Here is an 11,347-nt window from a genome sequence, read left to right on the forward strand (position 1 = left end):
AGATCCTGACCCTGACGCCTGCTGCTGTATATTTGGAGTGTGCATGTCCTCACCGTGGTTGCGCCGATTTTTTTTCGGGTCCTTCGGTTTTTCACTCGACGTTTAGAAACATGCGTTTTGAGTATTTGGCCGCTACGAAGTTGCACGCGATAAGCCACTTCGTTGAGCTATCATTTGTGGCCAGGTCGCTTCTGAAAAAGAGCTACATAGCTCAGTGGGCCTAACTTTGTAAAATAAGAATAAATTGTATTTCTTTATTTAACTTTACCTCTGAATTGCAAGTCCAGTGTGCTAACCATTACAACACAGGCAACATTCGCCAATTGCATTTAGATGCTGTACAAATTGAAATTGTCGCCGTTGTTAAATACAGCTTCCTATCCCCTGCAAGAGAAGACGGTCCCAAGCAGGACCAGGTCTGGGACCACACAAGTTCACCTCCTAAGCGGTGAATATCACTGTCATCGTAGCCTCCCACACAAAAAACAGAGACAAAGATCCCCCATATCGCCGGAACAGACTGTTGGGGCAAGTGCTGTAAGCGAGCACCAATAAGGGCTGGCACGGCACACAAGGGGGTGGGTGGCCAATACCACGTCGGGCCCTTTTTGTCTTCCCAGTGGTAATGTTACCACACCGGGTACTCATTTGAGGCTGAGTCGACCTAGGGGAGGAGGCCCATGACCAGTTCAGATAATCGTCACCGGTGTTGGCCGTGAGCGGGAATCGAGCTCGGTTCGCCAGATTCATAGCGCAGCGCGCTAACCGCTACACTACCGCTCCTCCCACACACAACACTTCTACTGACCATACGCCGCATCCTAAAGGAAGCTGGTGCAGGGGTTACAGGGTCGCTCGGCAAACAGTCCTTCCCGCTTTGCATGTACGTGCGTACCTACGTTGAATGTACGTACGTACGTTGAGTGCGCGTACGTCGAATGCACGTACGTGCGTTTAATGCACGTACGTGCGTTGAACGTCTTTCGCAGCGTACGTAGCCAACCGTGCAAGTCGGAGGTGCGCGGGCGGCGGCGGAGGGGGTGAAAGACAACACAAGCCTCACACAACGTGCGATCCCCCCCACCGCACCTGCTGCAGTTGCGCGATGAAGTCCTTGGGCCGGCACACGGTGCCGACCGCCAGCGTCTCGGCCGCGCACCGCCGAGCGAACTCGGCCGCGGCGCGGACCTCGGCGGGCGAGAGGTCGTGGCAGAGCGACGGGTCGCGGTCGTGGGGCGGCAGCTGGCGGCACAGCTGCCTCTGGCGGTAGCGCTCACCCTCGGTGCCCGCCACCGGCTGCTTGTCGTCTGGCAATGCACTCATGAAGCCCACCGCCTGCACAGAGATGGAGGATTCCCAACCCCACCCCACTAAAGCGTTAACCTAAGTATGTATTACATACCGTAAAAAAAACAACTAAATAATCAAATGTATTTACCTTACCTGTCAACCCATGCAGTTTAATCTTATTAAAGTACAGGGAAATTGAGTTTTCAGGTCCATACGGCGAACAGCCGTTTAGATACGGGCAAAACATTTGTCTATTTGTTTGTGTTTCTCCCTTGTGATGGGACTTTGTAGGATGAACGCTGAGATTTATGAGGGCACGGGGTGACCAATAAGGTCTGAATTGATCTGTAATAAGGTAGGCACCGATAAGGTGTTGACATGTATGATTTACCTATGTAACATTTACAAATGTATTCGACTCAAGGTCAATTAATCAAACATAAATCACTTGCCACACTTATTTCTTTCAACACGTTTTTTTCCTTCCGAGCTTCAAGCCGTGGCAAAGTCACGAATTATGTCGTCGTATATTAATTCTGATGGGTGCGCTACCGTCATCACTAATATGTTACTTCAACATGGTAAGGAGGCCTACAAAATAAGAGGCCTCTGGATGAATCCGGCCCTGGTTGAGATAAGCGCTGATCGTGAGCACCGACTCGATTCAATTTTAACTTCATTTCATGTAGTCCCTTACGTAGCCCAACCCCCCATGATCATCTTTTTGAGGTAGCTGTCCCGGGGCATTTAAATTCCCGGTTTTTATCAGTTGCATAATAATAATAATACACTGCTCAACATGTACGTGTGGTTCTACCCTCTTCCCGTATTGTGAAGCGTTCTTATTCTCCCCATGATGTAGAATTTCTAAGGTGAACTAAAGAGACAACATGAAGGATTTGGGCCAATGTCTTTTAAAGACCAGAATAAGCACACCTGGGGTTGCTGTGGTCAGTATCACACCCAGCTGCCTCTGCATCCCCAGCGCTGATGTTTACATACCGCACCAGGCAATTCATTAAGGTTTAGTTGACCTAGGAGAGGCCCAGGACCGGTTCAGATATCAACTTGCCACTAATGTTAGCTGTGGCTGGGGATTGAACTCGGAATCGCTGGATCCATAGTTGAGTTTGCTAACCACTGCGCCTCCACTCCCCAACGTGCTCGTGCACAAAACACGTAAACATGCACACATGCAGAGGGAGGTCGACTGTCGTGGAAGGATGCCTAAATACTATTGAAAACATAACCGGTGGAAAAAAATGCCAAAAAACACGCTTCTAAAAATAAAAAATAAATGCCATTCGAGTTGCCTTTTGGCACAAGGAATGTTACATCGCAGAAACCGCAAAAAATTGCAACAGCTTGGGGAGGCATTCATCCAGCTGTGGATTAATCTTGGCTGATGATGATGGTGATGAAAATACACTTCTTCAATGGGGCACTCACTGCCTTGATGTGGTGAAAAAACACATGGAGAGCCTTGAATACTTGAGTAACTACATCTAAATAGTGGTACCTAACACATTCAGATACCTGTTGAGTGATGAGACAAAATGTGTTCCTTCTAGATTTGAAGCTTTCGTGCCTGCAAGGATTAATATTCTTAGGTTTTTTCGTCAATCGTGCTGTGACGGTTCCACCTGAAGACGGAAGCTTGTGTTGCCTCCGAAACGTCGTGATTTTTATTTTATATTTATTTTACTTTTACTAATTTAAATTTAAATTTTTACCTACGTGACTTTACCGAAAAAACCTAAAAAAAATGTGTTCCCTTCACCAATGTAAATTGCCCAGTGTGATGAATTATAGTCAAGTAACTTCCATGACTACAACACATAAACTAGTCTCCATTATCCAGCAGCTCTGGCTCCACCAGCCATGGTATCAGCTGGAAAATTCAAGAGCAGGGCGTACCGAGAACTATATAATAGCCAGCCTTAATTCTTTCATTTGAATGTTTTACGAGTCCCTCAAACTGCCCCCAACCATCTCCTCATCCCATCAATTCCATTACCCCATAAATATTCATTTGGACTTCAGCCATGGAGAGCTCCAGCTCATCGTAAGCCCTGATAATAATAACATACAACAAAAAGGGGTGGCAGCCTTAAACGTGAAGAATATTTATTTACTCTTGAGGAAATCCGTCGAGCTGTAAAGCTCTGATAATTGGTTTTTAACCCTTTTATCTGGCAACAAAACTGACACCTTTTTTTACAAGGAGTCATGTTTGCATTGACCACAATACCTGCGGTCGGAATGCAAACAAAAAACACAACTCTGATAACATATGCACTGTCCTTGAAATTGATTGGTCCACACCCGAGACAGCTTTTCTTAGAGCCTAGTCTCACATGGTGTTGGACCAGATGACACCAAAAGGCGTCATGCACAGATGCTATTTTGCGTCCACCATGCCCAGCTCAGCCCAACAAGCCGGACCGAGACCACAGCACGGCCACCACCACCCGCCACCCCGCACCACCCGCCGGACGATCACTGACCAGCGCCTGGCTCACTCCGGGTGGAACCCACTCGTACGCCAGGCTCTCGAAGGTGGGGTCCTTGCGCGAGGTGAGCGGCCGCGTGATGATCATGCGGTGGCGCTTGTAGACGTAGCGAATGGCCCCCTCGGTGCCCCCCACGGCGTCCGCCTTCCTCCTGGCCGCCATGTGCGCGTGACGCGAGCCGGCGAGCAGCCAGCCGAGCCGCTGGTCCTCGGCGACGTCGCTGTCCACTCTGTGCTCCTCGGGGCCGCACCAACAGCGGGCGCACGCCTTTCTGTACCGCGCGCACGCACGCGGGCAAAGACAGCGAAGCCGCCGTGTTAGCCCATACGGGTTTGACTCTCCAACAGAGTTTTTTTTAACCCTAATAGAGTTTTTTTAAACCCTAATACAGTTTTTTTTAACCCTATTAGAGTTTTTTTTTACCCTAATAGAGTTTTTTTAACCCTACTAGAGTTTTTTTTTAATCCTAAGAGTTTTTTTTAACCTAATAGAGTTTTTTTTTATCCTAATAGAGGTTTTTTTTTGGGGGGGGGGGTTAGATCGCGAGATCGAGGGTTTGCCCTCCGACGCGCCGGTGTGCTGTTTGCTAGGAACGAATCGGCACGTTTTGGTTGACGTGACGAACCTTTACTCGTTGGCTGCGTCCGGTGATGGCGGGTTTAACGACACATTTATATTGAAGCAATCCAACCCCCAAAAAAACTATTATTATGGGTAATATTGATAGCGAAAGCTTGTTGGGCGACCAGCTGTGACGGCCATCACGGTACACAAGGGGGGACCGTGTTGCCAGCAACCACGCACGGCCGCATTTGTCTTCCTGGTGTCGATGTTTGCATGCTCCACCTAGGTACCCATTTATGGCTGAATTAACCTGGGTGAGACCCAGCACCGGTGTCAGATCATCGCCTCTGATGTAAGCCGTGGATTTGCCGCGGGATTCAAACTCGTGTCTGCTGGGTTCACGGCGCAATTCACTGTTCACTGATCAACCGGGTGAAGTATGGTGAAATAACCCCCACGATCGACAAGGCGTGGGGAGGCCCTCATCCACCAGTGGATTTATAAAAAAAATGTCTGTCCATGTGCAGTACATGACAGGGACAGTGATGGTTGGTGGTGCCAGCATTGGGTTGAGGATGACTTTTGTCATCAGGGGAGGCTCATTCGTTACATGTCTGGTTTATAATTAGGCAGCGGCGTGAATGGCGGTGCTGAATAGTTGTGTCATCTTGAAAGCTGCCTTCCTTTGGTAGCCAAGACGTGGACCAATCGAGATTTTACTGCACGCTCTGCTAGGCTGGTATGGAAGAGGTCTTACTGGAATAAGGACAATCATATGCCGTGTGAAATTAATTTCCGGCACAAAATCCCAGGCTGTTTTAGTTGAAATGAAGCGCTGGACTTAAGAGTCTATTTAAAATTTCCCAGCGTCACCGGAAGGTTGTCATAGTTTTTTTATAACTGTCCAACAACACGGGCGTTGTGCGGACGACGTGACTAACCTCACGATTCACTTGTGGAACAAGTTTGCCTGCTGACGTAAGTTGTCTGCGCATTGGACCACACTAAAAAAAAATGGTAATGCGTCATGCAGCTACATTCACAACATAGTTTTAGATGGAATAAACAAGCAATTCCACTTTCTAAGTTTGGAAATTGTTATTGTAGCATTATATTTATAGCCCTCAAATACTAACACAGTACACCAAATGAATTTTTACATTTAATGTCGTAGTCTAAAATACCATTCAGCCATGGATCAATCCACTACTGGGTGAAGGCCTCTCCAAGACGTCGCCTTCACTCACCATGCGGCAATGACACAACGCCGGCAATGACACAACACCGGCAATGCCGCATTGCCGAGCGAGACGTCCTCTCTATAGTCCCAGAGTGGAAAGTGCAATTCATGCGCTGCAGTTTAATTAAAATTACTTTGACCATTTTGTTATTATTATTGCACGCTTTCATTTAACTCACTCTGTCTGTTGTTGTCGTTGCCGTATCCTCAAATCGTGTAACTCAATTTTAACCCACTTCCCAATATGGTATCGACTGCAAACTTGGTATAGCTATGTCATACTGATGACAATACTATATCCTATCATAAAAAATAAAAACATAATTTTTAAACATAATTTTTTATATGTTATGATTCGGCTTGGGTCTAATTGTCCAAACTCAAAATCACCACTGCCCCTTACGCTATGGCAAGCTTTGCGGCCACTTCCTGGAGTCCTGCCATTATGAGTAGGGTGCATTTCATTAAAGCGTGTTTTAAAAAATTATTTTTAAATATGACTTATTATTGCATTGCTACCAAAAAACATTCTCCAAATAATTTGATCTTCTCTTTAGTGGAGGTCGCAAAGCCGTCGTGCCAAACACATCATCCCAATATATTTTCAAAAGGGACTCGATTTTAATGCAGACGTAACATCTGGCCTTATTATCTTCCTGAAGAGGAAACCGTACAGTGCTTTTGTATTTATACAATCTTTACCCCCGCTTTGATAAAAATCTAATTATTTAACATCCTTCCTGGATTAAGTAAAATAAGACCACCTGGCACTCGTCCAACTTCAAATTGGAAATAAAGAGAAATGTGTTTTCAGCAGAAAAGCTTTAGAAACATCCACAGATGTTTGTTGACACAATGCTATGGCCCTTTAAATAAGCACAGGCTGGACATCTACGTATAAAGAGTCTACTATTCGTAGGCACAATCACACATCGGTGCGGTGAATATGATTGTCAACGTGTGCTATCGCTTTCGTTTGTAGAAACGGGTTGAACAATGAGGAAATGCAACCATGGGCACCTACTGCATCTGCCGTCACGTAGAACTGAATTTAAATCGCATTGCAATAATGCCATTTTTGTTACAAAAAAAATTGACATTTAATTTTACAAACCGCAAATGATTGCAGATGCAATGCGTTTGTGTGCTCCTTGTATAAAATTGTGTTTAGCCTCTGTGCAAAGTGGAAAATATGCAGGCGAAACCGCACGTCATTTCAAATGCAATTCACTAATGATGGGATATTACCGACTGAGCCGCTCTATTGAGCTATCACTTACTGAGCTGCTATTGCCTACTGAGCTGTGTTTACCTGTTGAGCTGTTTCATTTAGCTCTGCTCTACCATTCAGCTTCCAGTGCCTATTGAGCTCATATTGCCAATTGAGCTGTTATTGCTTATTGATTCTAGATTTGAAGTTTTCGTGACTGCAAAGATTCATACTCTTTGTTTTTTTCGGTAAAGTCACGTGGGTAATTTTTTAAATAAATAAATTAAATCACGACGTTTCGGGCGCAACACGAGCGTCCTTGTCCCCACCTGACTTTACCGAAAAACCCAAAGAGTATATTGCCTATTGAGCTGCTATTGCCTAGTGAGCTGCTATTGCCTATTGAGCTGCTATTGCCTATTGAGCTGCTATTGCCTATTGAGCTGCTATTGCCTATTGAGCTGCTATTGCCTATTGAGCTGCTATTGCCTATTGAGCTGCTATTGCCTATTGAGCTGCTATTGCCTATTGAGCTGCTATTGCCTATTGAGCTGATATTGCCTATTGAGCTGCTATTGCCTATTGAGCTGCTATTGCCTATTGAGCTGCTATTGCCTATTGAGCTGCTATTGCCTATTGAGCTGCTATTGCCTATTGAGCTGCTATTGCCTATTGAGCTGCTATTGCCTATTGAGCTGCTATTGCCTATTGAGCTGCTATTGCCTATTGAGCTGCTATTACCTATTGAGCTGCTATTGCCTATTGAGCTGCTATTGCCTATTGAGCTGCTATTACCTATTGAGCTACTATTGCCTATTGAGCTGCTATTGCCTATTGAGCTGCTATTGCCTATTGAGCTGCTATTGCCTATTGAGCTGCTATTGTCTATTGAGCTGCTATTGCCTATTGAGCTGCAATCACCTCCAAGCGTGGAGCTCAAAGCCCGAGCAGTTCTCCTGACACTTCATGCACGGCTGGTGAGCAGGCCCTCCAGACAGGGTCATCTGTAACAACAGAGTTTCAACATCATCACCATCATCACCATCATCACCATCATCACCATCATCACCGTCATCACCATCATCACCGTCTCCAATAATGACGACAACGAGCAACCCTGTATCAAACCACCGCTGGATTAGGACCTCCCCAGGCCGTGCAGGTCACGGAGGGTTACTTCACCATACTTCACCACGCTGCTCAGTGCAAGTTGGTGAATGGGTGAAGGCAGTGGGGGGGGGGGGAGGTTGTCAGGGCTGGTTCAGGTTTTGCCACTGATGCTAGCCATGGCTGGGGATCGAACTCGGGTGGCTGAGTTCAGAGCACATGGCACTAATGACCGTACAACCGTTACCACCGCCGCTATATTCAAATGGTTCAATCAAAGGACGGAGTCTATGTTGCCAGACCGGATATTGGTACCGCCTAAGGGAGCATTTATATGGCTAACCCAACTCATTTAAAATGGTTATCGCACAATTCACTGTTGTGGGCCACATCAAGAAGGGGCCGTCCATAAATGACGTCACGCGATTTTGGACGACATTTGACCCCCCCCCCCCCTTCGTCACACGGCGTCATAAAAAGTCAGACCCCCCTCAAATATGACGTCACAAAGGTCTGCCCCCCCCCAAAAAAAAAAAACATGCTTCAAATTGCTTTAAACTATTGTCATTGTAGTGCGTATTTAATGTGGCGCTGCACTCTGATGCTGTAGGAGAAAACATTTATTAAAAAGTCTATTTAATTAAGTAGAACGTGTTGTCCATATTTATTGACAGTTGCATTTTGATGTGACGTCACATTTCTCAACCCCCCCCCCCCCTCATCACACATCGTCACAAATGTCTGACCCTCCCCCCCTAGGTGCGTGACGTCATTTATGGACGGCCCCAAATTAGAGCCACTAAAGTTACGCCACCTCAGGCGATACCAATAAGTGGAATATCTGGTCTGGGTTAATGGCCTCACCTTCATTGGTTCATTAACGACAATTAGTCGGTGAGCAAGACGAGACATTGGTACCACTTAAGGTGGTAGAGCTTTTGAAGCAAAAATTTGTAAAACAAAATCCATTCAACATTTTGCAGCCCTTTGTCAACCTACTGCTGGATTAAAAGCTCTCGCGTGTCGTGGTGGCTCTTCGACTGGTCAGCGAAGGTCGGGTAAAAGGAGATGCCCAGAACCGATTCAAGCAATCCCCCGTGACTGATTGATGTTAGCCGTAGTTGGGGAAACAAACTCAGGTGTCAAAGCAAAATGCGCTAACTGCTGCACCACCACTCCACCCTCAATGTCGTTTTCTGTGGCCATCAAAAGTAAAATACTGTCCAGCAATATGATAATAGCTACTATAATCACCCAGGAATGTCCTTAACGCTCGTGACGTCACTCCACGTCGACCATCCCCCGTCATTAATATTCATGGACAGGTGACGTCTTCCAAATGGACACCCCCCCACCCCTCATTCATCATCATAAGCGGGTGACGTCACTCCACATGGGGGGGGGGGGGCTCCTCCCCCCTACTCGGCGTCAACTCACAACCCTCACTACAAAGGCAGAACCCTCACGTCACGTGATCTCCGTCACGCTGTTGAGACATCAAAGTAAAAAGGACGTCACGATGATCAACGGATTATAACCTTAAAATGAAATAGGTCTGTGTCACCGCGTCCTAACAAATTGCACACGAATTGATGCAATGAATATCACGTCTCAGTCTGCTTTTCGTTTGCACGTTTCAGATTTACTACAATACGCCCGTCCTTGGACAGGCACAAGGCCAGTATGTAATGGTCAACCCATCAAAATGTCATCATGGGCCATAGACCTTACAATAAACATCAAGATAAATAAATACGTCACTATCCAAGTGGAGTGGTAACAACACGTGAGATGATTGGACTCAACGGAGAGATAACATAGTTCATTATTCACGTTGTCCGTTACTTTTTGGACAATGATCTCTTATTTTTATTGTTACATCCCAAAGCCAATTTAACTATCTCCAAAGCGACGAACGCCATTAGCACTGCCAACATAGAGTCAACATCGCTGTCAACATGATCACCATCATCAACATCATCATTACAATTATAGGGGGTTTGTACTGTTGAAATAAAACACGCGCTGTCATTTGACCATCACATGCATGTAAACCAGTGAGCATAGCATGGCATTTATGCTGTTATGAATGCAAATATGTAACAGTATTACTACTGTGCGTTACAGGAAGCAGTATTACACTGTGTAACAACAACACATTTGTCCCTGGGTAGTAAGTGTTATTTTCTAATTGCTTATGCCTCAACAGTACAGAAAATGACTATTATTCACCACAAACTTTGCTTTTGTGACCAGGACAGTGATATTTTGAAATGTACCCATTTTCAATGAGAAAACGTGTGCATCTGTGTCATTCCTTCACGTAAAGTCCTGGTCACAAAAGCAACGTTTGTGGAGAATAATAGTCATTTTCTATACTTTTTAGGCATAAGCAATTAAAAAATAACACTTACTACCCATGTACAAAAATCGTGTTACATAGTGTAACTACTACGCTTTACGATCTCGGTCGGCAGTGCTGTTAAATATGACTCGGACCAAACTACAGCAAGGCAACACAGCACATAATGTGTGTACAATGCAAGTAACCTGCTTCAAAACACGTACTGCTGTAAATGAGAGTCAAAACTTTGGTGAACACACATCGTATGAAATGTAAATTACAAACCAACCGTCATGTAAGGCATTACAAACACATGGTAACTTACAACAGCATTAACATAGTCTCACTTAGCATCATCACTCGTTAAAACAACACGGATCTTGTTCCTTCTTAATACACAGATGTCATTAGCACTCATACCTTGTGCATTTGAGACTCTAACTCCATTGGAACGTGAATACAAACGGTAGCTGATGAATGAATTCAACAGAAGCTGTGGCACAGCTCGTGAAAAATCAGAGTCTCTTCACTGACAGGTCACACTACTTGACACAAGGGACAGAGGCACAGAGCTGAGATGGATTGTTGGAACTCTTGTTAGGCGAGTATAGACTGAGCCACACTTCTGCTGCTGCTGCCGCTGCTTGCGAGGTTGCTGCAGGAATGAGATGTCAGTTCTGGCCCCCCACTCCTCACCCCCTTGTGCTGCCTCTGTTCTCAGAGCGAATGGGCTGCCCAGCGCTAACTGTGGGAGTGGTTTCCCGTTTGCAAGAGGGGCAGCCCATTGCGAGATTTGGGCCACGTTCAACAACGAGCGAACGAATGGATGTGAGTCAGTGCCGGATGATCCTTTGTAGTAAAAGTAGCTACACATAATTTAAAGCTTTTGTGACTACAGGGATTCATCTTCTTTGTTCTTTCAGTAAAGTCACGTAGAATGGAAATAATAAAATAATAAAAAGAAAACATAATAAGATCATTCTCACGACGTTTTGGCCACAAAGCAAGCCAAGCCTGGTGGTGTTCATTCAGACGCTGTCTTTCTGACAGACCTGTTCTTCACCTGAAGACGGCTGCTT

General features: G+C 45.6%; 1 protein-coding gene across 1 annotated transcript in view; it reads right to left on the reverse strand.

The window, feature by feature from the left end:
• Positions 1-10,937, reverse strand: part of LMCD1 (LIM and cysteine rich domains 1) — a 38,361-nt gene extending 27,424 nt beyond the window's left edge. Inside the window, exons 1-4 of the mRNA XM_061551892.1 lie at positions 10,689-10,937; positions 7,739-7,821; positions 3,798-4,074; positions 1,090-1,335 (exon numbers count right to left, since the gene is read on the reverse strand). Coding sequence (XP_061407876.1) covers positions 1,090-1,335; positions 3,798-4,074; positions 7,739-7,821; positions 10,689-10,715 — 633 coding nt within the window. The 5' untranslated portion in view covers positions 10,716-10,937. The remainder of the gene's footprint in view (positions 1-1,089; positions 1,336-3,797; positions 4,075-7,738; positions 7,822-10,688) is intronic.
• Between the last annotated feature and the right edge of the window lie 410 nt (positions 10,938-11,347).

This window comes from Lethenteron reissneri, chromosome 15 (assembly GCF_015708825.2).
Source record: "Lethenteron reissneri isolate LAM-NWPU_2019-01 chromosome 15, ASM1570882v1, whole genome shotgun sequence".
Classification (NCBI taxonomy): domain Eukaryota; kingdom Metazoa; phylum Chordata; class Hyperoartia; order Petromyzontiformes; family Petromyzontidae; genus Lethenteron; species Lethenteron reissneri.